Raw genomic sequence first — 27978 nt, forward strand, 5'->3', positions numbered from 1 at the left:
ATTTTCTGTAATCATGCACTAAACAAGACACATTTACATTAATATGTATACATCAGAGAGACAAATGTATCTGTTATAAGGACTCCGTGTGATACTTCACTGAAGTATATGACACAACTGCCACGTTACTCAGCACCTCCATTTTACACACACATGCATACACACACACACACACTCACACACACACACACACACACACACACACACACACACACACACACACACACACACACACACACACACTATAAAGTAACCCATTGAAATGGCATTCAGATTTGCCTATTTTGGTTATCTGAATGCAACTTCTACAAATCACATTTCTCTGAAGTGAAATCAATAGAAGCCAGTACAAATGTGGACAAGGTTCTCTTCCCATACATGCTGGATTTGGAAGTGTGCCCCAGATGCATCTATTAATATGTGCATTCAGTACCATATTTTATGTTGTTGTGTCTTTCGGCTTTTCCCAGTTAGGGGTCGCTACAGCGGAACTCCGGTCCGCTAATGATTGGTAGTTGATTTTTACGTGCTGAGTTACCGGCCCTGATGCACAACCTTCAATGAAGGTATGCCCATTCACGCATGTCTCCACGCAGAAGATGCTCTAGCTGAGAATCAAACCGGACAGTGTCTTACTGTGAGGTGACAACGCTACCGCAGCACCACCACCGCGGGTCCAGTACCATATTTTATAATGCTATCAAATCATAGAAAGGAGACTGCAAATTTCTTAGGCATATGTTTACACATTTTTGAAAAACTGCATTAGCAAACATTTCTGATATGCTGGATAACAATAATGTAGACATCACTGGTTCAAGTCATACCTCTCAACCTCTTAGAGCACGAAATCCGGACAAAGCCATTAATAAAAGTGAGACAAAGGCCCCAAAATAGGGACAAATTTACTGTTACAAACTTAGAAAGTTGATAGAATAACAGAGTTTGCATTAGCATGAATTTTCTGAAGGGTATGAAGTCTGAACCTCAAATGTCTGTCATTATTTTCTAACTTCAGTCTTTGAAGATTTGCTACTGATTTGCCAGAAAACACACTTTTATGAAAAACAGACAAAAAATATGAGGCAAAAATCTATACATTCTGTTGAAATCTGTACAGTTGAGAGGTATGGTTCCAATGCACATGCATACTGCTCATACACACACACACACACACACACACACACACACACACACACACACAAAAGTTAAAACTAAATAAGTTAATCACAATTCGTTCAAAAATACAGGATTAGTGTTGTGGTAGCTTTTTTCTGAAGTCATTCTTCTACTGTAATACACGCACACACACACACACACACACACACACACACACACACACACACACACATACACATACTCTAAAAATCAAGATGTCAATCACAATTCACTGAAAGAATGCAAAAAGATTGTTATGATAGATGTTTTTTTTTTCTGAAGTCATTGCTGCATTGTAAGTCACTTTTCCTTCCTTCCTTTAAAGCATGCATTATCTGAATATGGAAATGTAATGAAATGGATCAAAAAAAGGATATGTATGACTATATCTTAATGATTTTGCTTTAGAAAGTTCTTTCTATAAATAATATTTAATAATATTTTCTTACAATTTCTAGGAGTTTCATGTGTCAGTGTCAGATGATTGCAGAATGATACCAGCCTTAAAAGAGATGCTTCCAGAATTAGAGAAGATTGTGAAACAAAAGTAAGCATTATTTGTTTAATACTGTTATTTGAAATAGCCATGTGCTGTTGCAAAACCTGCAAGCCCAGAGAAATGAAGGTGTTCTGAATTGAGAGAAAGGTACTAGAGACTTGAGGAAGGGGATAAGATGTAAGAAATGTGGGGAAAAGGTAAAGCTCAGATAGCTATAAGGAGATGTAGGATGTGAGTTTTGTAGAAGACTGAGCTTACCTGGAGAAGGCGCATTAATGCTGGGATTGAGAGAGAGAGAGAGAGTCTATAAAGAAGGTGGGATGGGCATCTGGCAAGTAAAGGTTCATACCTGTCACCACATATTCATGCACAGCTGCACATGAAGCAATAAAGGTGACAGAACAGAGGCAATGGAAGTAAGGCAAGATATTCAACAGCCTTCGCGTAATTGTTGTCATGCTTCAAACATCACAATAAATAATAGTAATAATAATAATTCTGCAGTTTAAACAGTGGATAAAGATTAATGTGGGGTGGGGGGAACCTGGAGACAATAGAAGGATAGAGACAATACTGGATGACCAGGATTTTTGTGTAAGAAACCACATGCACCTAACTGCAGGTAATAAAAATTGGAGTGCAAGAACATATTAAGTGAAAACCCATTAAATGTGAACAGGGAAGGAAATAGAGAACTGCTTCTAGTGAGGGTGCAGAAAAAGCACAAGGAGGTAAGTACAAAGAAAGAAAAAAATGGCTGAATAGGCTGGATGAACAAGTGGAAATAATGCTATATGATGCCAAAAGCATATGTAACAAAATGAGTCAGCTGCATGTTATGTGTTAAATGAGATATAGGAGATGAAGCACCATGCAGGGACAGGAATTTTAATATTTCTGCTTTCATATCTTAGCCGCAATTGAAATACGCTAATGTAGTGTGTATGTGTTTCAGGGACTGAGATTTGTTTTTAATATGTTTTAGTTCTAGAGCCTGCTCAGACCAACTAGATTTTCATGTTGCTGAAACTGTTCATGCTACTATTTATGTGTACTCCAAATTACATTGTAAATAATTTTATTTATTTATTTGACATTTGTTAACTAAGTAGGTTACTAACTGACTATCTTTCTGACTGGGCAAAGCCCTTTTTTCAGCAGAGACCCGAGGAGAAAAGCTCCGGTAGTACATTACTTAAACATTATGTAACATAAACAGTTATTGCAAGAGGAAAAAGAAACAATGAGTACCTAAGACTAACTGTACATAACTAGTTCAGTTTTTACATAAGAAACAGATTCTATAGAAAGTAGTAAAGGTACAAGTAACTCATAGAATTATTAGAGATAAATCAGCATAATGGGCAAATACATAAATGTTGTTAATAAATAAAGTATGAACAGTTTTAAATAAACTTAGGAAGATATAAGTAGTAAGAACTCCTAAAGTTACAAACTGTGAAAAGAAAGAGGAATATAAAAAATAACGCAGGGTAAAGAGTAGCAGGGGAGAGAAAAAGTAATAAGATACAAGATCAAAGCTAATATGTAGTAAAAGAGAAATAGAGGAAATTAGTATTTGTAGCAAATACTAGTAGGAACAGAGCCACGGTGGTGCAGCGGTTAGCATTGTCACCTCACATCAAGAGGTTATCCTGTTCGATTCTCGGCTGGAGCGCCTTCTGTGTGGAGTCTGCATGTCCTCCCCACGGTCGAGTGACATTTAAAGACATGCAAGTAGGTGCATGCATGAATGGGTGTGCCTTCTTTGAGGGTTGGGAGTCAGGCTGGCAACTCAGCAGTGTAAAAATCCACTGCCAATTATTAGCGGACCGGAGTTCCGCTGTGGCGACCCCTAACCCGGAAAAGCCGAAAGACATTAGTTTAGCAAATGCTAGTAGGAAAAAGAACAAGTGGGAAGCAAGAGAAAGGACTAGTGTTGTAGTATCTGAGAGGACAGCAGTCTATGAAACATTAATAATCTGTATGACTGGTGGCTTTCTATGGTATAAAAGCCAATGGCTGGAGGTTACAAAAGTGATGCAACTCGGCATCAGGATTTGAAAATGAATAGAGAGGAAGTGAAGCATAGTCATGGGAACTCTGGGAGACTTACCAATTGAGTCAGTGAACTAGGAATAGTCATCTCTATGGTAAGGTCATAGGAAGAATGGAGAACAGGATTGGTAGAACTGTGGCAAAATTTGCCCCTGACTTGACCAGATGGTAAAAATGCCGTCGGGAAAAAGGAATATACTTTATGTGATCTTCAACAAATCATACAGGAAAAAAAGTGATAAAGTCACTTGGTAATGGTGAATCTGTGGTGGAGTGGTTCATTTGTTGAGAAGGGTGACAGAGACAGTGAATTAGTTGCTGCAGATCAGTAGGCTACAGTCTGTACAACTTATAGTGAGAAACATATCTACTAGGATGACAGCCATGATTAGGAGGGAAAGTAAAGCTTATGAAATAAACAAGAGAATGTGTAGTAAGAGAAGACTGCCACCATGAATAAATATGAAAGTAGCATGACTTACAACTGAATAAAGGATAGCATACAGTAGCAGGAAAGTGTTTGCCTGGCAGTGTGAGGGGAAAGGTTAACTTCAAGGACAGTAGGATAAAAGAGACAAAGGCCATTCACCAGAGAGGGCATCAACAACAAACAAGATAACTGAAAATTAGGAATAAACTGACAGAAAATACAGGAACAATATTAAAAAACTGTAAAGTCAAAAATCTCAGAGAGTTCTTCACAGAAGAGCCGGGTCATGGTCAAATGGGGCCCTAGGGAGGGTAATGGATTGGGGCCCTCCCACATATACACAGTAGCCTTCACCAGCAGCAGCCCCCTCCAGTCCTTCCTGCAGCCATTCCAGTGTCCCATTACTTGGCTATTTCTCCCCAGTTACAATGAACACTGTTCAAACCTGTCAGTGTGCGTACTATTTTCTTCTTTACATCTACAAAGATTACAGATAGCTGGATTAAATTTAAAACGTTTATTTCAAATTTTACAGCACACAAACACCAATAGACATTTGCTAAACAAATCAATACAGTCAAACAATGAAAACACTCTTAGCATTAATAATAAACTTTTCTGCCCTTGAAACTCACATTCATTGAAATAGCATTGAAACCCACATTCAAAGAAAATGCATCTGGCCAGTGGTAGATTGTTTACATTTGGGCTGTTTTCAAACCATAGACCCCCTTGCACACATTTTTAGGATCATGCATAAATGCATGTGTTCCTGATTGTATTCAATTATTTTCCTTGTATATTACAGCACTGCTTGTTATAGTATATTTTCAATTTGTAGTTTTGAACATTTTGCTAGTAACCAATAAAACAAAATGTATGAACCAATAATCACAAAACTGCCCATTTCAGAGCATTTCAGCCATAAAAAGCCACTCAAACTTCTGTCATTTCAATCCTGCGATATCAGTCAATATGCACAATCTCTGCAGAAGTGAAAGTTATTTGAATAATTCCACATTGAAAAGATCTGTAACTAATGCTATTGGCAAACAACTTTATATTGCAGTGTTTCATCTACAAATTCAGTGCCTGGTGCCCTTGAAGAATGAATTGCATATGCTGCATAAAAAAAAGAAAAAAAATTAGTAAACTGGAAATATTGTAATAGGGAATGGATGGCAAACCAACAACATGACCATAGTTACAAGACATCTCATCCAAAGGAGGACCCACTCAGGACTCTAGCACTGCCACCCCCTTAAAGTACAACACAGTATCAGCAATCCATCTACATGGTGTGAGACTAGAACCCACAGCTTTCAGCATCAAGAGCAACTATGCTACCTCTTGTGCTACTAGCACTCCCTTTAAATTCTCTATTATAAACAGTGATGACTATTTGCTAAACAAAACAGTTGCACATTGATAACAGACTTAGCATGAGCAGCAATAAACTTCTCTTCCCTTGAAGCTCACAATTCCTTGAAAATGCACTGAAACTCACAATTCATTGAAAATGCACTGAAACTCATAGTCTGGTAGTTTGTGTAGAGGCTTCAGGCTTTTGTCTAGTATAACCAAAGTACAGGGTTTGAGTATGAGTACAATTAACTAACCTGCCATCCCTAGCTAGGGCATTACACACACAATGTTCGAGAAGCAAAGCACTTGAGAAGCAGGCAGCAGGAATGGGCATGCATTTAATTTCTGCATGCAGATTTGGGATAGAAGTAATTTTTCAGCAGGTGTGTGCATTGTATGTTGATGCAAACATGCAACAGCAGGACACATGAAAGGATGAAAATCTACATTGCACACAGTGGGTGTTCTTAAAGACAAACTCTCATAAAGAAGATGTCCCATCAGTCTGACAAGCCTGATCTGCAAGGGCATGGAACGCATTATCATGGAACTTATAAACAAAGACACTGGCAACCTCCAAACACTGGACCACACCCAGTTTGGGTTCGTGAAGGGCCGATCTTGTCGCCTGAACCTGATTGACTTCTTCGAATCAGTCTCCAGAGTTGTGGATGAGGGTAAGGTGGTCCACACAACTTATATGGACCTTGCCAAAGCCTTTGACATCATCCCCCACTCTGGAATCACAGAAAAACATACTAAGCTGGGCATAAATCTCTATATCACTTGATGGGTTGCCAACTGCCTTACTGACAGCACCCAGACTGTAAAAGTAGCAGACTCCAAATCCAGCTCCAGACAAGTGACAAATGGAGTACATCAGGGTTTAGTCCTGGGACCGCTCTTGTTTGGCATCTACTTCTCTGACGTACAGGCCAACACTAAGGGACTCTGGCTAACAAAGTTCACAGATGACTGCAAACTGGGAGCCATTATTGAATCCCCAAATTATGTGGATATTCTACAAAAGGGCCTTACAGAAACAGATGCTTGGTGCCAGAGCCATGGGCTCAAGCTTAATGCCAAGAAATGTATAGTTATCCCCTTTGGTAAAAAACATGTACCCATGAATTACCACATAGGTGGCAGTACACTAAACACTGAAAGTGTGATGAGAGACTTAAGGACACAGGTGGACAGTGGTCTCACCTTCAATAAACACATCGCCACAACAGTCAGGAAATCCTTCCATGTGGCACACCTCATCACTAAGGGCTTTTCATCCAGAAAAAAGGAGGTCATTGTCCCACTGTACTCATCCCATATTAGACCCATTATAGAGTACAATGCCCCATTTGGTATGTACCTCACAAGACATCTGCAACAGCTGAAAATGCTGCAGAAATACCTCACTAAAAGAATCACAGGCCTAAAGCTGATGCCCTATGCTGACTGTCTAAGAAAACTCCAGCTATACTCTGTGGCATATTGTCTACTCAGAGGCAATCTCTGCTTAACATACAAGGCCATGTCAAACCCTGAGCTGTTGGACATGCTCCACTTAAAGAAATCTCAATCCCTCAGAGACACATTCTCCAGGGATCTAAATCTTGTCATCACAATGAACAAAATATGCTGGAGGGATAGGTTCTTGACCTAGAGACTCCCCATACTCTGGAATAGACTGCCCATACATGTTAAGCAAAGCACCTCCTTGGCCCTCTTCAAAAGGAACCTTGACGATTGGATGGGAGATAGGAAATTCACCCCATGGATCACGTCAGTCACCCTGCTAGACAGGGGTCCAGGGAAGTAAATATTGTGGGATGAAATATCCAGGGAATTGTTATGGCTAGGCTTGTATAGGCCCTAGGGTCAATAGCCTAGTACCAACCTATGAACCTATATATATATATATATATATATATATATATATATATATATAGATATATATATCTATATATATATATATATATATATATATATATATATATAGATATATATATCTATATATATATATATTTTTTTTTTTTTATTTATTTTTTTTAAATTAGAAAGTAAATGTTGCGGCAACCTTCCTGGCAGCAGGCCCTCCCAGTCAGTAGGCCCTAGGTGACTGCCTAGGTTGCATAGTGCTGAATCCAGCTCTACTTCACTGTGTCATTTTTACAAGAACAAGAGGGTAGAGTGACAGTGTGGGAAAGATTTGATAAATACAGAAGCTAACATCTAGAAAAATGAGTACAGAGACCAGCAAGAACACAAAGAAAATTGAAAAGATAAGGTGGAGAGACCAGGGGGTATTTAACCCATGTTTGTACAAGAGGTAGCAGCAGTGATTTAAGGAACCACTGGTTAAACTTTACAGCTACTATGTTCCACGCTATTTTATGATTAATGGTAGATCCCTTTCAAAGTATCTGGTAAGGAATAAACCAGTCAACAGCAAACCTCCAACCCACCATAATATAGAGTAAAATTATGACAGGTAAGTCAGTGGAGTTCCAGAATTTCATTTGTCTTACAGATGCACAGCAGCATGAAATTATATGACATTGGTATTGTTATGGCAATATCATCCCCACTGCAAGGATAACTGAATGTTTTGCATTTTGGCAAGTAATTTGCCACACATGGGACTAGTAGGGAGAATTAAATCTATGGTGCAGGATTTCAAATATTTTGGTGCAATGAACAATCATTAACAGTCTGAAAAAGATTGGTGAATTGAACAATCATTAACTGACTGAAAAAGACAGCTGTAGTTAGTGGGGAAGTAACTAGAGAAATTGGATAACAAGTGGAGTACATCAGAGTTCAGCAGTCCAGCTTGTCCTGTTTAACACATCCATGTCAGAAATCAGTCTAGTGTTAATAAAACAAAACCAGTCTCTCCACTGAGGGTACTGAGACTGACACAGTAATTACAAACTGTGGATTCAGGTATCACTGAGAATTGAGAATTTATGTGATTTGTGGGGTGGCCAGATAAGTAGTAAGTAGAGCTTAATACAAAAAATTAATTGTTGAGCACTTTAGTACAGCAAATCCATGGATACTGTACACAGTGGGAACAGATGAAGAACAGGATAAGGGGTTATAATCAGCCTTACACTAAAGTATATAGTACAGGTAAAATATACATCTGCAAGACAATAGCCTGCACAAGAAAGTGATTGGAATTGAAATTATATGAAGTGAAATAATTGTCCTATTACAAAGGGTAAAGGTAAAGCATCATCTTGAAATGACTATCACAGAGAGCATGGAAAGAAATGCTGCCAGAACTGTGGATGACAGAGTAACTAGAATATAAGAACAGACTCAAAGTAATTGGTATGAGCACAGTAGATGATAAAAAGCCCTTACTGTGTAATAGTTATCTTTAATTGATATGATGAGTTCTCAGTGTACAGTAAAATAAATCAAAGAAATAGAAAATGGTTATTTGATACAATCAGCTAGTTCATGGAAGAAGTCTAAGCTTATTAGAAAAGCTAGCAATTACTACAAAAGTTTATAAATTCACAATACTGATGTTCATCATATTGATCGATGGTGCAGTACTTAGCTGTATGGGTTATAGTCTGCATAGGATATAACAGAAGGCCAACTTCCAAAGCTTCACAGCACCTTCCATGCACCCAAACTGTCAGTCACCTCAAGCTGATCTAACCAAAAAAAAAAAAAGATTTGGGTGCCTAACCTTTCAGTGCTTTCCTGCCACTGAGGAGCATACTCCTCTGAAGCTTTCAACGATCAACAGTCAGCTTGTGCTTTTTCTTTGCTGGACAGATAAGTTCCCTTTCTTGTAAAAAACATCCATTTTAAAAATTGTTAATTAATACATTCCAGATCAGGAAAGTTATTTTTAAGCTAGGAGTTTGTGTTTTAGTGGACGGTTATGAGACTATATTGTACTTTTAAACAAGAGCACAATTTTTTCCTGTCAGTTTAAAAGTTATCTAAAGTAATTGAAAACCATTTTTCTGTGAAGAAATTGTGATTATTTTACTTTGGGGGGGGGGGGCGACAAAATGTTTTAAAATGCTTTTTACTGTGTTTTTGTGTGAAAAGGTGACTTTTTAGAACTTTTAATTTTTACCAGCTTTTGCTGCTTGTTTTCCCTGGGAAAGAGGTACCATTTCAGCTCATTCATGGAACAAACTACTGGTCCCACAGTTGGTCCTTCCTCCAGCCCCTAAAAGAAAAAGTAAAAGCAACCAGCTTTTATCACCATAGCAGGCTAGCAATTTACTTCATCCACAAGTGGGTGAATCTGCTGTGGCCATTATTTGCTCCTCAGACCACTTATCTTTTACCCTGGATCCCTCTGGTGTAGCATGTACAGTCACTTTGGACCAGAGATTAGCCACATCCTCTGCAGCTGTTGGGATCACCTCAGTGGGCAAGGGAGAGCCACTCTTGCCAGTCCTGGGAGAGGAAACAGAGAAGACTTCCCTGTTTTGTCAAAATGCTGTGCCCATTCTTGGGAATGCTGCTGCTGCCATTAATAAAACTTTTGGCCCCATTTTTCCTGACAAAAATAAAAAAAACTAAACATGTATCTTGCACTCCTCACATTTCCTTAGACAGGCATAGTTTACTTAGACTGGTTCAGGTTTTAATTCAGGCTGTTGATCCTTCTTGTATGGTAGTTTTTGGTAAAAGAAAGACGGATATCCTTTTTCTTGAAGAGATTCAAGATTCTGAATGTGGACTGAAAGATGACGAGACAAATACAGGTCTTTCTCCTCAGATTTCTGATTCAGACTCAGAAGAGAGTATAGTTTTTGATTCTCCCTGTGGAGGTTTCTCTATCTATGAAACTAATTTCCAGAATGTGCCAGTGTTTTCAGTGGGAGAGCAGTGAGGTTTCACAGTCCCTCAGAAAATACTATGAGCTGTTACAGAAGGAATTTCCAGAACCTTCAGCAATTCCTCCAGTTCTGTCAACTTTAGAGGATGTGTCTGTCATTGCCCGCAACTTTCCTGATTGTCAGTCTGCTGCCCCTAAAAAGGCAGACTGTATAAAGTTCCTCATTCTTTTAAGTTTTTATATTCTCTTCCCAGCAATTATAGCTTTAGTTAATCCTACTGCTGCTAAACATTTTGTTAAATTCAATCCTATTCTTTCTGATAAGAATGGAAAGATAATATTGATCAGTATTGGGGGAATGTGCATGCTTCTGCAACTCTGACTTTCAGAATTTTTAAATGATAAGGCACATGTTAGTTTATTCTGGCTAATTGTGAAAGTATGAGGGATGTTTTGTCTGCAGTTTCTTCTTTTGAGGAAAAATCTGCTTTAAATAATTTAGTTCCTCAGTTGTGCAAATAACTACTCATTGTTCACAGTGTGTGAATGACTCAGTTGATAACTTTTCCAGGGCTATGGCCACTTGTACAGTTTTGAAGATGTTTGCCTGGATGCATTGTCAGTCTTCTAGATGATGTAAAAAAAATAAGATTTTAAATTCTACTTATGACAGAGATTTACTTTTTGGTTCATCTGCTGCAGAGGTGATCAAAAATTTGATGAAAGGGGTAAGTTGATACAGGGAATCTCTAAGAGCTTTCAGCCCTCCATTTTCAGTTTTTCTAAGGGATTTTCTAACCCCTCAAACAATTTTGACAAAAAAATGAAATAAACAGACTAAACAAAATGCATATAGACTGATATTTAAAAAGAAATGGCAAGTGGGGGTTCCAAAAAAGATTTAAGGAAATTCTCAAAGCCAAGTACAGTTTGACAAGTCAGAATGACTATTCTAGGGATTGTATCCGCCCTACCATGTCACCCTCCTTTCCATTCCAGAAAGTCTGAATCACCTCTTTTTTCTTTGGCAACAGATATTTTCAGACAAAGGGGTTCTGAAAATCATTCATTAAGTTTAAAGAGGGCAGTGGAAGGAAATTCCACCTTTCCATGGGGTAATTCCTCAGCCACCAGACCAGACTTTTTTATTTACACTGCGCTTCATCAAATGCTGCCTCAGGGAGTGATAGAACCAGTTCCTCCTTCCCAGATGGGGAAAGGTTTTTCTTCAAGCATGTTTTTAGTGTAAAAGAAAGAAAGAAAATACATGGAGACCAGTTCTGTATCTTTCTTTCCTAAACCTGCCTGTGATAGTGCCCAAGTTTATAATTATGACACTTCATAGTCTGTTACCTCTTTTTCCTCATTCAAGTTTCCTGGTAACACTAGATTTAAAAGATGTTTATCACATACTTATTCATCTAGACATCAGGTGTTTCTTAAGGCTTTGTATGTCTGGATCATATTATCTATTTTCTGCCTTACCGTTTACACTATCCATTGCACCAAGAGAGTTCACAAAGTATCTAGCTCCATTTATAGCTAATTGCAGGCTACAGGTTATCCATATTTTTTCCATATTTAGATGACTTGCTTATTTTTACAGTCTTTTTCAAAGTGTCAGGAATCGCTCATTTGGGTGAAAGATATCCAAGACAAGCTGGGGTTCCAAGAGAACATTCAAAACTATTTTTTTAATTTTCTTTACACAAAATTATGTTCCTGGGGTGTCATCTAGACACCTCAGTTCAAAGAGCTTTTATTCCACAGGAAAAAAAAAGATATGTATGCAGATCTATTTCTAAGAATTTCCACTCAGACTTTGTTCACAATGAGGGAATACCTGATGGAATTTGGGTCTCATGGCATTTATGATTCTCCCACTACCCCTGACAAGACTACATGAGAAAGATACAGTGATGTCTGAAGTCTCTTTGGTCCCAACATCAAAATCCTTTGTCTTTTAAATCCTAGTGCTGGTGTTTGTCAAGAAGAGACATCACTTGGTGGTGACAGCAAATTTCCTTAAATCCCAGTCACCCCCTCTCCTTCCCTGTTCCAAAACAGTTAGTCACAACAGATGCCTCAGACTTTGCTTTGGGAGCAGTTTTAGGAGGGGTAAATGGGCAAGGTGTGTGGGATACCTAGGACAGATGCAGCCACATAAATATAAAGGAGATATGGGCCCTGATCAAAGCAATCAACTCTGAATCATCGTTGGTCCCCAGGACCTCTTCAAGTTCAGTCATGTGATACATAACAAGCAAGTGGGAATCAGGTCATAACCCTTTTCAGACTAGACATGTTAGCTTGGGATATAGCTTCACAGTATACTATGACTCTACAGGCATCCCGCAGTCTGTCAGAGCAAAATTGTGTGGCATACAAACTGAGCAGGACAAGGATAGACCCTCACAAATGGAAACTAGACCAGGTGGTCTTTCAATATTTGGTCTGTCTGTGGGAGTTCCTCAAGTAGACCTACATGTCTCCACTCTGAATAATCATCTGGCAAGATTCTGCTCCAGGACTCCATGTAAGAAGTCCTGGAAGACATATCAGTTTTCCTTTCCTTGGACATGAATGTTCTTGTATGCTTTTCCACCCTTTCCTCTAATATCCAAGTTACTTCTGAAGATTCCAAAGGAATTCTACAAGATCATTGTAGTGACTGTTGCCTGAGGATGTGCAGCAGGTATTAATGGAGGCAAGAAAGCCTACTAATAGAAAATCATATATTAGTAAATGGAAAAGGTTTTCTAGTTGGTACCAACAACATAACCAGCATCCATTCACAACTAGTTATTCTCTAGTTTTACAATATTCGTGCGAGTTACTATCTTATGTTCATTTATCAGTCATTTCAGCATGTCTGGCCATGGATTCTCTTCTTTCAATTAATTCTCATGTCAAAATGATTTTGAAAGGGTTTTGCATGAAAGGCTACCAAAAAAACAGTGGCCTCTCCCTGGGATTTTGATTTTGAGTTAGGGAAGGTAACACTTGTTCCATTTGAACCAGCTAACCCAGCTGACTTAAGGTTCTTAACACGGAAAACAGTTTTACTGATTGCTCTGATTGCTCTGACTAATGTAAGAAGGGTATCTGAGTTACAACCTCTTATGGTAAGTCAACCTTCTCTCATTTCCCACAGAGAGAGGGTTGCTTTGAGAAAAAAATCCTTCTTTTATGCTTAAGCCAATCTATCCATTTTCCCATTTGCATTCCAGAACGTAAAAATTAAGGAGAAAGGATAGTCAGGTACTATCTTGACAGAACTAAATCTTTCAGCTCTTCGGATCAATTTTTCATTTCTTGTGAAGGTAAGAGGAAATGACAACCTGTGTAAAAGCAGAGTATTTCCAAATGGTTGTCTCAGAATATTACCTTTTTCTCTACTCACCACAACAAAACTATTCCAGGGTCAAGGCCCACTCTGCTATGGCCTTGGCTTCACCTATGGCTTTTTGAATAAGGCTGGATACTATAAATATTCTAGAAGCAGCAACTTGTTCCTCTGTACATGCTTTTACAAAACATTACAAACTTAATTCCTTCTCTAGTCTAGACCAGGTTTGCTAGGACCATTTTCCAGGGGCTCATGAACACTTCTCTTTCAACCTCCCAAATGTACTAAGCTAGGGTAATCTACCCATGTAGCTAAGGCTGCTGCAGCATTGATCAATATGATTAACATAGTACAGTTGTGTAAGTAAACTTACCTTAATTCTAGATGTTCAAATGATCACTGCTTCAGTAGCTGCTTCCTCCCTACATCCCTTGTTTTCAGTTGTGTTGTTTATGCCAGGGTGTAGACATTTATTTTTTGTTCGTAGGTTCATAGGTTAGTAGCTGTGTACTAGGCTAATGGCTCTGGAGCCTATATAAGCCTAGCCCAAGAAGATTCCCTGGCATCATGCTGCCCAAAGTTAGTTCTCAGTGCCCCTGTCAAGCAAGGCCACTGAAGTGATCCCCGGGGTGAACTTCCTATTGCCCATCCACTCATCAAGATTTTTCTTAAAGAGAGCCAGTGAAGTGCTCTGCTTGATGTGAATGGGAAGTTTGTTCCAGAGTATGGCAAGTCTCTGGGTTAGGAAATTGTCCCTCCAGCATGTTTTGTTTATTGTGGTAATGAGGTTTAGGTCCCTGGACCGTGCGGCATGGAGGGATTGGGATTTCTTTAGGTGTAGCATATCTAGCAGTTCTGGGTCAGACATGGCTTTGTAGGTCAAGCAGAGATTGCCTCTAAGTAGGCGATAAGAGACAGAGTATAGTTGAAGTTTTTTGAGTCTGTCCATATAGGGCATGTGTCTAAGGCCTAAGATCCTCTTAGTGAGGTATTTTTGTGGCCTTTCCAGTTGTTGTAGGTGTCTAGTGAGGTACATAGCAAATGGGGCATTGTATTCTATAATAAGTCTAATGAGGGATGAGTAGAAAGGGATTATGACCTCTTTCTTCCTGGATGAGAAACCTTTTGTAATGAGTTGTGCCACATCGAAGGACTTTCTGACTACAGTGGCAATGTGGTTATCAAAGGAGAGGTTGCTGTCAACCTATGTCTGCAGGTCTCTTATCACACCTTCAGTGTTTATTGGACTACCGCCTATGTGTTAGTTCATGGGCAATGAATTTTTCCCAAAGGGAATGACAATGCACTTTTTGGCATTGAGCTTAAGGACATGGTTCTGGCACCAGTCATTGGTGTCAGTGAGGCCTTTTTGTAGAATGTCTACATCAGTTGGAGAATCAATAATGGCTCCCAGTTTGCAATCATCTGTGAACTTGGTCAGCCAGAGTCCCTTTGTGTTGGCTTGAACTTCAGAGAAGTAGATGCCAAACAGGAAAGGACATAGGACTGATCCCTGTGGGACACCTCTTGTAACTGGTCGGTAGTCAGATTTGGAGTCCGCTACTTTCACAGTATGGGTTCTATCAGTGAGGCAGTTGGCAACCCAGCTTATGACATAGGGGTTTATGCCTAGTTTAGTGAGTCTATCTATGATTCCTGAGTGAGCGATGGTGTTGAAGGCCTTGGCAAGATCTAGGTAGGCTATGTGAACTACCTTGCCCTCATCCACAGCTCTGGTGACAAACTCAAAAAAGTCTATCAGGTTGAGCAGGCATGCTCTATCTTTCACAAACCCAAACTCTGTGGAGTCCAGAGTTTGTTGATTCCCTGTCTTTATTTATAAGGTCCATGATGATGCACTCCATAGCCTTACATGTCAGACTCATTAGACTAATGGTGCAGTAGTTCCCATGGTATGTAGTTGCTCCCCCTTTGTGGAGTGGGATGACCATAGCAGTATGCAATTTGGTAAGAACAAAGCCTGAAATGAGGCTGGTGATTGAACAGGGTACTCGGGTGTGGTGCCAGTTCACTTTGTAATTCATGTAGAACACAGCCAGGGATTTTATCAGGTCCCATGGAAGCTGTATTCTTTGCTTTGGACAGTGCAGCTTTTACCTTTGTAGCTCTGATAATAGGGACTTGGCATTCCTCAGGTATTGTGATAGGCCCTTTAGAGGGTGAAAGGTGGGTAAAGTTCACACACTGAACCTGTCGGCCAATATGTTGGCCATTTCAGTTGGTTCTGTATATGTATTGCCATTGTGCTGTAACTCAGAGGAGATCTGAGTATTGCCATGTAGATTCTTGGCATAACTATAGAGTGCCTTGTGGTTGTCTTTAGAATCTGCAGCAATTTTGTTTTCGTAGCTAGCTTTAAAGGATTTGATGATGGATCTCAGTTTTTTGCTGAGGCTAACAAGGGAGTATTTCCAGTCTTGGGAATTCACCCTTTTCTGCAACAATTTTTCCTTCTGTTGTAGAGTTTGTTTATAGTGGGGGACCACCAGATTGGCTTCCTTTTTTTGGAGGAGACTGTCTTGGTTCTGTTTAGTATGGCTCATTCCATGCACTTGTGTATGTGCTCATACAGTGCATTGGTGTATGATTCAGCAGTCATGCACCTATTTTCCATTTGCATGGGTGTCGTGAAGTTAGCCACCTCTGTTTTTAGAAGCCCAAAATTGGCTTTGGAGAAGATTTTTACGGTGGTTTCCTTTAGTGGGGATGAGGGGGGTGTGGATATCCATGGTGATTAGCTTGTGATTAGATCTGACCAGAGGGAAGTTGATTACTGGTGTAGAACAATGGCCGACCATGTTAATAATGACCAGGTCAAGGATGTTTCTACACCTGGTGAGACTAAGAATGAGTTGGTCCAGGGTGTTGGAATTAATGAATTCCAGAAAACATTGAGCAAGTGTGCTGGTACATGAATAATTTTCCCAGTTAATGGAAGGGTAGTTAAAGTCTCCCAGTATAAGGGTATTGGGTTGTACCCTAACATTTTCCAGTGTGTTTAGGAATGTGGAGTGGGAGTCTTGGGACATGGTGGGGGATCTATAGCAGGCTACAACCTGGATTGCAGTTTTACCCAGTGTTAGTTGTACCTGAAGTATCTCTGATGCATTATGTTGGGCTACTAGTCTGGAGGTGTGCATATGCTTTATGAATATGGAGACATCACCGCCTTTGGTGCTTCGGACCAGGTTTAGGGGCGGAAAGGTGGTATGAATTATAGTGTGGTAGTGCTGGGGTGCTCTCCCGAGCCTTGAACCAGGTCTCAGTCACTACACAGATGTCAATGTTCTCCATTTTAAGGAGTGCTTCGAGCGAGTGCATTTTGAGATTTAGACTTCTAGCATTGAGTAGCATAACCCCCAGATTCTGTTTGCTTGTAGCTGTTATGGTGGTAATTTTGTCTTCAGAATATTGCCTAAAAAGGCACTATAGGGGTGGCAAGAGCCTTGGCCAGTATCCGGAATCCCTGGGGTGACAGGTGCAGACCATCTCTGGTGAAGCATCAAGGTTTGTTAATCATGTCATCCCAGGCAAACAGATACTGAATCCCCTTAGAATGACACCAGAAACTTAACCAATTGTTGAAGTCAGTCATTTTCTGCTTGTACTGTGGTATCATTCTGAGTGATGGTAGGATGCTACACAGAGCTAGGGTCATACCTGCCTGGGCTACAAGATCCAAGAGCTCCTCTATGTCTCTATTCATGTAGTCCAGGGAGGTACGCCTCAGGTCATTCACACCAACATGGACAATGGCAGAGTTATATTTGTACGTGTTGTGGCATGACCTAAGTGCATGCGTTATGTGGCGGATCCTGGCACCCGACAGGCAGCTAACCATAACTTTATCCTTATTCAACCTAGTGAGTGGGATATCAGTGTGCCTTACTACTGAGTCACCTATTACTAGTGTATTGGGTAAGTTGTTTTGCCTTATGGGCTTTAGTTGAGTGGCACACTGCTTATGTCAGCTATGTGTCTCATGGTTTGTGCTGGGATGTGGTAGTTGTTTGTGTTTCTGCCTCAGAGGTCTCTGTTGTTTGGGCAGATTTTTATTGGGAGGCTCCCACGAAAGTAGGTATGTGTTTTGTGTTACTATGTGAGGGTTGTGGTGGTGTAAGTTCTGGAAGGCTATGTGTTGAATGTGGTGTAGTGCATGTGTTAACCTTCTCCTCTTGACTGGCTAATCCAGTCTTGGGTGGAGAGTGCTTGGCTTCCAATTTGACTATATATGTGCATCTCTCACAGGTCATAGTGTTGGGAGGTAAGAGGAGAGGGTTGTCTGTGTACATGAGGCAGTTGCTACATTGCCTCAGGATGCCCAAGTTCACCAGGTTGACAGGAGAAAGCACAGGGAACTGACCTTTAGACATGCCCGGATATGAGCTCAACATATTAAGTATTGAAGCCTTTTACAGGAAAAATGTCACTCAAAGTGTGTGAGTCTGTACAGAGCACTGCCAAACACTTAAGGGGAAACTAATACATAGACCCTGAAAATTTAAGGATGAAGTATTTAGGCAGATATTCTAAAGTTAGGAAGAAATCAAGTAGTACTTACTGAAAATAAAGAATTAGCTTGTCAAGAATGATGAAAGGAGGGGAGTCGCATGAATGACTACTGCCTGACTACTACTAATGCTGGTTTCAGCACAGCTTTACTCTGTTGGGATACAATACTCCTTTGCTTCTTCTCTCACCAGAAGCAAAATGTTATACTAATCCCACAGTTTTGTTCTAGATGTTGCAAGGGTCTGCAGGTTTGTAGCCTTTTTCTGGTAGATGCCTCGAATAGCAACCAGACCAGTCAGGTACATTAAGCACAGACACTCACTCTCCAACCAGAAAGAGTGAGGAATCAATGCACTCTGCTCCTACTATCACCAGGATCAGAATATAAGCACAGATTCCAAGCTGTCACCTATATAGCAGTTATTAAGCTTTCTGGTGATCAGCAGTCTCCAGGAAATAATGTAACTGCACTCCTTCTCTCAGCAGGAGAAAACAGAAGCACTAATCCCAAGATGACTACTGACAGGCATAATGTGGGCTCGCCAATAACTGGTCTTGCAAAAGATGTTTAAAGATAAGACAAAAAAAATGGTTTATCCTAAAGACTGCAGTGTGCACTAGAGGAGTTAGATGTTTAAGTAGTTAACTTAAGTTTTACCTGTCTAAGAAGTTAAGTTTTAGTAGAGAGTCACTATTTTTAAAACAGCAAGATAAATTGAAAGGGGGTGGTCATTTTTTATTCTGGTACTACGGAGTACAGTAGGATGGCCAATAATTTATGATTTCACAAAATGATAATTCTGTGCTTACTCACACCAACCAGTAAAAGCAGAGAGGAAATGACATATATGGTCATATTAACATAAGGGACAGGAAACTAGAAAGACAGTGGTGTTTAAGAACACAACAGTAACCAGGTGGGAGGGTGGCAAAAATTATTTCTGTCTGACTCACAAGAGACAGAGCTGTGATGTCTTCAAGTTTTAATATGCAGTTAAAAGCAGAATACAAGTAAAACACAGTGTAAAGAAAACAAATCACAGTATACAAAATAGAAAAAGGCAATAAAGCAATACAGAATACAACAAATAAAAAGCAAACCAACCTTTCCCACAAAGCAAACTGCAGCAGAGTCTGGGTGAGCCTTTCCACTCCAGTTGTTCCTAGTGTTGTCCTTTCAGGGCTCAGCCTCCCTTTCTCTGTTGGCATAATAACTCTGAAGGGCTTGGCACCCAAACCTGTCATTTTTAGTCAGCTCAGTTCAAGCTAACTGATTGTTTAGACACATGGAAGGTGCTCTGAAGCCTTAGAAGCTGGCTGGCTATTATATCCTATGAAGGATTTAACTCCTATAGCTAAAGCTACTGTAGAAGTGATCATTCTAATCATTCCAGCATCTACTGTTATGGCAAGTTTAATTACACAACTGTACTTTCCCTGTCAAGGCAACCATATTCCTAAACAATGAATCCTTGCAGATTGCAAATATGAGGAATGCTGGGGGGGGGGGGTTATTATGCCAATTTCTGATGAAACATGCACATCTAAATTACTATAACTCTCAGAGCTGTGGAATGTGCCTCCAATCTCATCAAAACCTGGAAAGGTTAGGACATTTCCATCCAACCATTGATAAGTCATATCTGACTACATTACAGACCCATAAACAGCCTCAAGCACCTACAGAGTTGATTAGGCAAGTAGAGAACAGAAGATGATAACCAGTTCTTTCTTCTGTATGACATACACACAAACCTAGGACATTCAGAGTCACCTATCTGAGTAATGTATGTTTTTTGGATCTGGGAGAAAACCAGCATACTCACAGAACCCATGCAAGCACAGGAGGAACATGTAGACTATGCACAGAGAACCAAATCAGAAAATTTCTTATGGTGATGTGCCATTTCTACTCACTGTGTTACTTTCTGTCCAGATGAATCTTACATGGCTACAAAATACACCTCTACAAAGAGACAAGTCATAAGCAGAGTCCATCAAGGATCAGTAATGGGACCACTCCTTTTTGGCTTTTACTTCTCTGAAATCAAGGCCAATGTCAAGGGCCTCTGGGTGACCAAATTTGCAGATTATTGCAAATGAGGAGCAGTCATAGAATCCCACACTAACACTAATGTTCTCTAGGAAGGACTGACACAGATAAATAACATGTCAGAACCATGAACTAAAACTAAATGCCAAGAAATGTCTAATAGTATCCTTTGGGAGGTCATCCACTCCTGGTAACTATCATATTGATAACACACCCCTAAGAGTTGACTCAGTAGGCAGAGGCTTCGAGGACACATAGAAAGTAATCTGCTAGCCTTTGACCATTACGTGTCTACCATAGTGAGGAAATCATTCTATGTTGTGCAACATATAAATAAAGTTATGATGTCTGGGTCTGATGAGGTCATTGTTTCACTGCATTCAGCATTCATCAGCCCTATCATTGAGTGCAATGTCCTGTTTTACATGTACCTAACCAGGCACATCTAGCAACTGAAATGCCCACAGAGGTTCCTCACTAAAAGAATACCAGGCATAAGTGGCAAGTCCAGTGCAGATCACCTCGAAACCTTATCATTGTATTCTGTCTCCTACAGGCTGTTGTAGAGAGATAAATACCTGGGATATTTGGCATTGTCAGACCCCACCCTGATGGACTTCCTGCATATCTGAAAAACAAGCAGCATGAGAATTACCCATTCTAAAGTCTTAACCTTGCCTGTGATGTAAATTGGGCATGATGAAGAGGCAGGTATGTGTCCCAGAGACTACCTCTTCTCTGGAACAGGCTTCCCGTCCATGTGAAGTAGAATTCCTTCCTAAACCAATTCAAGTGTAACTTGGACAATTGGATGGGTAACAGGAAATTCACCCCTAGTTTGGCACCTGTGTCTCTAATGGACACATGTAGCCTGTAAATGTTTCATCTCCCAGGCCACAACTTGTAAACTTTTCATCTCCCAATCCCCTGCTTACACTTATCAAGCATACCCTACTCATCAGAGATTTGGGATGCATGGCATGGCTTAAAAAGTCCCTTCTGGTCATTAGCCTAGTACACACCTATGAACCTATGAACAAGGGAAATCCTGCATCAATGGCAAATAAATAAATTGGATATGGAGACATCAGTGATTCCATTTGCTGCATAAGCAAGTACAATTTGAAGCATCTTATTCCAGTAGTGGAATGTCTCCTAGCACACCAATGTACCATTTAGGATCTATGCTGGTTGTCTGTAATGACAATGGATTATTTAACTTCATTCACATGGTCACTGGGACTTGTTGTTCTGCAAGCATCTTTAGTCATTGTCTTCCTCATGGATGACTGTATGCTGCAGATGCATGCTTTAATTATCATGGCATTACGTTAGACACAGCCTACTAATGATCTAATTCTACTAACTTTAAACATTGAAGTAAAACACAGACACTGATGTACTGTTTCGAATTATACAATACCTACTGTTATAATTCAGAATATTACTTTTAATATGCCTTGTAATCTGTCCTCTTTGTTGCCAGGCAGATGAAATTCATAATCTTTATCATGTGTCATTTCTTACTTTCCTTTATCATGTCTCCTTTACTAGATAGACATACCCGAGGATTTAGGCACTGTGTAGAGCCTACATGGAATGTTACTGGGTCCATGCACACGGTTCCCCCTTGGCAGTGCACCATGCATATTAATCATGGTGCATTGCTGAGGGAGAGCTGTGGAACATGGTTATTGAATCAGTGTAGGGAGTGTAGTGCCAATTGTGTTCGCAGATGAGTAAGACACTCCCTTCACTGCCCAATTGTATTATGTCAATGTTTACTTTATTGTTTAAATGTTTTTTTAAAGCATTTTTGCAAGGCATGGCGCAGAGCACAGCAATGTTAAATAGCACCAAGACACTGCCAGAATCTTAGAAACTGGATACAGTTAATTTAAATGTCATGTTTAAGCATAGCTGAGCGGGTTTGCGCAGTGAGACACAGTGCTCAGCAGTGCTTATAGGTATCTCAGAAGTATATGTAAAGGTATAGCAGAATTCCTCATATCTTCATAGCTAAATTAGTAGAGGTACAGCCTCATGAGCAGTAGGTGCAAGGTTTGAATACAGGGAATGGAAAATAAGCATTTTTTTTGAAATACAAATTATACAAATTATTTTTTAAATTCTGGCCTGCTGTGCTCCGCTAAGCTCTGCTAAACACAATAACTGCTCTAAATGTTTACAAACTGCTCGACTATGCTTGGCTGGCTTGCACACTGCTAAGCATATGAGTCTTTAAATTTTCGCACTGCTCAGCTCAGCTTTGCTGGTTTGCAAACTGCTAAGTGACGCTCCACATTTTTAAATGTTGCCCAGTGGCAGGTAAGGGCGGGAAAACAGGCTATATTAAGCCCAATAGGTGGAAATAGAGCATAATTAATTGGAGTTCTGTCTCTGACAGATACTATGGCATGCATTGGTGTGGGTTTGCACTTTCAGGTGCAGCATTGGGGCATTCTGGAGTCCAGGGTCATGGTCAGACTCCTAGTACAAAAACATGAAGACCGGCTTCTACAGGGAGGTTACCAGCAGTCAGAGTGCAAGGTGGAGGCTTGGGACCGGCTGGCAAGGAAACTCACCAGTACAACTGGTATCTCCCATACAGGTGTGCAGTGTTGTCACCATGATGACAACCTGAAGAGATGAAAGGGGGATCTCTTGGACACCTGGGTGCAAGAATTTTGGCAAGAGATGCCCCACAAGTATGTAAGTACATTTACTTCTGTTTCACCAATATATAATCTGAATGTCTGCTAGACTTGTATGCATAATGGTGTGCTTCCATCCCAACAGCTGCAGAGGAGAGGGCTCGCAACATCAAAGCGCATGCTAGAGGCTTGGCCAGGTTGTGCCATGAGTGTGGTGAGTATCACTGTATTATGCTAACTGTAGTGAAATAAGCAAGAAAGAGTAAAGCATTAACTGCAATAAAGTATGTACAGTAAAGTTTGTATTGCAATAAATGTAGACTTAGAGCTGTAGTGCAATAAATGAATAGTGCCAAATGTAATGTAATAAAAACATGAAACAATACCATTACCTGCTTTAAAGTATATACAATAAAGTCTGTAGTTCATTAACTTGGACGTATAGCTGTATTGCAAAACCTGAATAATGACAACTGTTGTCCAATAAGAACTTGAAACAGTACCAGAAACTGCATTAAACTATCTACAATAAAGTCTGTAGTGCAATAAGTGTGGAATTAGAGCTGTTTTTCAAGAAATGATTAATGCCAGCTGTTCTGCGATAACACATGAATCAATACCAATAACACCAAGGTAAATTGTGTACATCAGGATTGTCTTGATTTAACAATTGCAGTACAACTGTATGCATTCAGGCTCTAAGATAAGGTGCTGCAGTCAAGTATAACACTGTAATAGCTGTAGAAGGCAAATATAGCAGCTGCCAAATGTCTTATTTAACACATACAGTACCGTTCAAGGCTGTTTCTAGGCTAATATTGTTCACATAATGCTATGTCATCCACAAACAGCAGGTAAGCAAGATATATGGGTGAGGTAGCCCACTCCATGATCTGATATTGTTTGTCGACTTCACAGATATTTCAAACCAATAACAATATAGTGTACCTGCATTCTATATACTAATGTAAAGATTACCTACTATCTCTGTCATGCTTGTATTTCATGCATGTGTGTTCTGCTGTCACTGCAGTCTAGTATGCAACTGTAGTACTACTACCAGGTCATAGGTTGGTTCTAGATGATCTCTAGGCAAATATCAGTCAGTCAGTAGTCAGCAGTGACTCAGTAGCTTAGTTTGTTAAGTGCTCTGCCTGTAGTACAGTTTGCCACACAATGACCAGGGTTTGAATCCAGTGCTATGTAGCACTAAATATTACAGTATCAGTCATGTAATGTTTGCAGATTCTCTCCACAAGAACTACGGGCAAATGGGTGAGGTAGACCATATTAAGAGTAAATAATTGTGTGTTTAGATGTCACAGACTGTTAAAATCATTAGCAAGAATGTGAAAGTACAGCATAACATAAAGGAAATAAACATAATAATAATAATAATAATAATAAAATGAAATAAATAAAATGTGTAATCTTGTTATGGCTGTATGCCTGAAGTGTATGTTCAAAGATGCTTCAGCCAATTCATACATTTCATGCAGATGTCCTCTGCAGTCATTGCTATTGGATCCTATCCCCATGCCTGCCAAGCAAGGCATGATAGTTGTTTAGTTTCTGTACTGTACACATACATGTCTCTCAAGTGTCACGCTGTCACATAATGTAATTAATAGCGCATAATCTGTCTGTCACAGGATTAGCATCGGAATGATTACCTAAATTGCAAAGTATCACTACATCAGCCCACAGTACTCCTTGATAGTTATATAGTTTCACCTGATGTGCAAGTGTTCTGTGTAGTTGTGTACCCAAGGTTGTTAGTGCTTGGCCCATACTGTCCCATGCGAATAGCTTGAGAGATATGTATGTGCTACAGCAGCTGTAGGGGACTGGTACACGTAAAGAAAGGACAGACCCATAGAGTAGATAGTAATACTGTTGTCAAGTAAGTAGCCTATAATGGTACTAATGAACTGTTTTTCTCTCTCTCTCTAACCTCTTATCGTCATTTATTTATTATTGATATCCATTGGTTATGGTTTACTATTCACATATGTTGTTAAATTAAATATATTTTGCCGCATGCGTATTATTATTGTTATGTATCGTAATAGTTCTTTCCTACACCCATCCTGCACATTCCTACCTGCCTTTGACATTGTTTTCCCCCTGCTTACCCTCATTTCACCACTTTCCTATCACCCCCTTTTGCGTGGATTTGGGGGAAGCACCCTTTGCTTAGTTCAGCTTAAATGGGCTTTATGTCTATATGTGTCTATTTCATTGTTAGTCATATGTAGGAAATAAGCATATCTGCCAAGTGTTGAACCCTGACCCTGGTCTTGCACGCAGTACATTTGCCACATACAGTCCTGGGTTAGAATCCAGTGTTGTGTCACACTTCAATTGCATTATTGTGAAGACAGCAAGTTATGACTGAGTCATGCAGTCTTACTCCCCACAGGTTAATGCTACTTAATTAGCTGCTACCCAGTTTTGCAAGAGAAAGACCTGCAGGCAGAGTCACAATGTACAGATCCATAGCGCCTAACTAGATGTTGCCTACTACTCTGTTACTCGCACTGTTGCATAACAGACGTACCTTAAGCACATGCCCCGATTGCACTGTATAGAATACCCTTGCCCTGGCTCTGCCTTAATGACAGGCCTGACACAGCTGACACAGTTACACATACAGCTTGCTGTCCACCAAAGTGTTCACACTCCCCCCTATGTGTTGTAGGCTGTTGCAGCTGCAGCATACACAGCTGTATGTAAAGCTAGCTGCTACAGACCTACCATACCTCCCAACCCCCTAGAACAAGGGATCCAGATACAGCCATATCTGGGGGGGGCAGAGGCCCAGAGATAGGGACATGTTTAACAGTTTGCCCTTACAAAGATAGTAAGTTGATAGAATAACAGTTATTGCAGTAGCATGCATAGTCTGATGGGTATGAAGTGTGACACACACGTGTCTCTTCCGTTAATGACCTCAGCCCACAATGATTGCCAGTGCACTGCCAGATGACCACAATGGTATAGGACACTGACCACACATATGAGGCAAAACTATGGACATACTTCATAAATCTCTACAGTGGACAGTGTTTGCACCTACCCTCTGCGATGCTGTAGTCTTCACACCTCAGTAATGTCCATCTCAAAAACTAAGACAGGAGCTAAGGCCTACATGAAGGCCTTACATATTGCACTGTTGTGGCATGTCATTGGCAATACAGCTGTTTTGGCTGCAATTAGCAATTCTGAGCCACAGATTGGTGCAGAGGCAATTACCTGCCAATGAGCAGTACCTAAAAAGGCAAGCAGCTAGTTATGGGAAACAGGTCTATATGAGACTTAACACACACACACAGACTGTATTATCAAAAGATTACTGGAAGCAAAGTTCAACAAAGGAGTACTGCACTCCACCAGGTATGTAATAGATTTCTCCATATAACATGATGCAGATGGGAGGATGGAGGTATGGGGAATAGGGATTAATGCAGTAAAGCTGTCTTATATCTATGGTGATGGCATGTCATTGATATTCTGCTGTCCTACACGCATGCCTCTTAACTGTCCCTGATTTCAATCACATCTCAGCTCTGTCCCTGTCCATCCCACCTACAATGGTCAGCTGTTGTCGGAAAGCTAGTGGATTACACTTAGTGTATAGTGACAATAAGGGAGGGTGTACACCCCTGTAATGTCAAATGATGTACTATAATTCACCTCCTCTTATTCTGTCCATGTCTCACATAATTACTTCTAACATTGTAAAACTTTCCCTGAATGTCCCCGATGTACTCCGGCTAAGTCCCTGGTTTTGTTGACATTTGTCCCTGTTTGGTTGAGAGCTATGCCTAACATACCTGTCAACCTCCTACAGCAAGGAGTCAGGACAAAGCCATAACTCATGGGGGGACAAAGGCCCAAACTCAGTGACAGAGTTTATGTATTGCTCGTACAAAGTAAGAACATGAATAGACTAAACTGATATTACTGTAGCATAATTGTGTTCTGAAGGGTATGACATATGAAACTCAGATGTCTGTCTTTATTTTCTGATATCAGCCATCAATGATTGGCCAACCATTTGTCAGAAATCCACAAGTTTGTGTGAAAATGACCAAGACTATGGGCAAACATCTTGACAGTCTGCAAACATCTGTATAGATGAGAGGTATGATGCCTACAGGGAACATATTACTATTTACATTGCTGTCTGTCATTGTGGCACCCTGGCGTTGCTGGACTGTCCCCATATAGTTGTAACAGTACACTGCTATTTGTCTGACAATGGCTGCATGACATATTAGTGGGAGTTTGCCGGTAGGGGACTCGCCACAGCAGACTGCAGTGATGAGTGTAGGAATACACAGCACAATCTGTCATGGCACACAGAGATATACCCCAGTATTGCTACTATCTTGGTGATAACCACACACATAATATGTTGCTAGACTGTGGGTTATGACGTGTGAGGGAGCAGTGGATAGTGCAGGCCATTATGGGTGTGCTGGATCTGTACATAGTGGATGTCCATGCATCTGGCCCTGTAATGTGTTCCCCTCTGGTTGTCTTTCAGGAAACATGTACCGCAGGAGACACACACCCTTCCCAACTGCGGAGAATGACATTATAACATTATACTGGATGGACTGAGACACCACCATCAGATCTTGCTGTCCAGAGGTAGGCACAATCAGGAACAATGGGCGGCATTGTGGGCAGACCTTGTGTGGGCTGTCAGTCAAGTTATCCAACCGGACAAGGACCTATGAGCAGGTCCGACACCGGACCACAGATATGGTGCATGTTGCATGACAAAGGGCAGCTGCTGTTACCAGGGATTGTGTCACCACCAGTGGAGGGCCTGTGATGGAACAACCACTCTCGGCCACAGAGGAACTCCTGGTGAACTTAGGAACAACCAACAGCTCCCAGGCATCCATCACTCCATACATCGTGGAGGTGGGTGCCACAGTGACCCCTGGAGAGGAGCATCCAGGTAAGCTTACTGTGTTCACCAGTGTAATACTGTATCACTCATTGTGGCAGACTGTACATACCAGTACATGGGTGTCAGGTTTATC

The 27978-nt window shown here is 40.4% G+C and overlaps 1 protein-coding gene across 1 annotated transcript in view; it reads left to right on the forward strand.

Annotated features, from left to right (window-relative positions):
- Positions 1-27978, forward strand: part of LOC122805263 (rap guanine nucleotide exchange factor 4-like) — a 1439269-nt gene that overhangs the window by 641933 nt on the left and 769358 nt on the right. Inside the window, exon 14 of the mRNA XM_044075352.1 lies at positions 1617-1705. Within this exon, the coding sequence (XP_043931287.1) occupies positions 1617-1705 (89 nt within the window). The remainder of the gene's footprint in view (positions 1-1616; positions 1706-27978) is intronic.

Source organism: Protopterus annectens, chromosome 6.part1 (assembly GCF_019279795.1).
Source record: "Protopterus annectens isolate FY-2018-M chromosome 6.part1, PAN1.0, whole genome shotgun sequence".
In the NCBI taxonomy this organism is placed as follows: Eukaryota; Metazoa; Chordata; order Ceratodontiformes; family Protopteridae; genus Protopterus; species Protopterus annectens.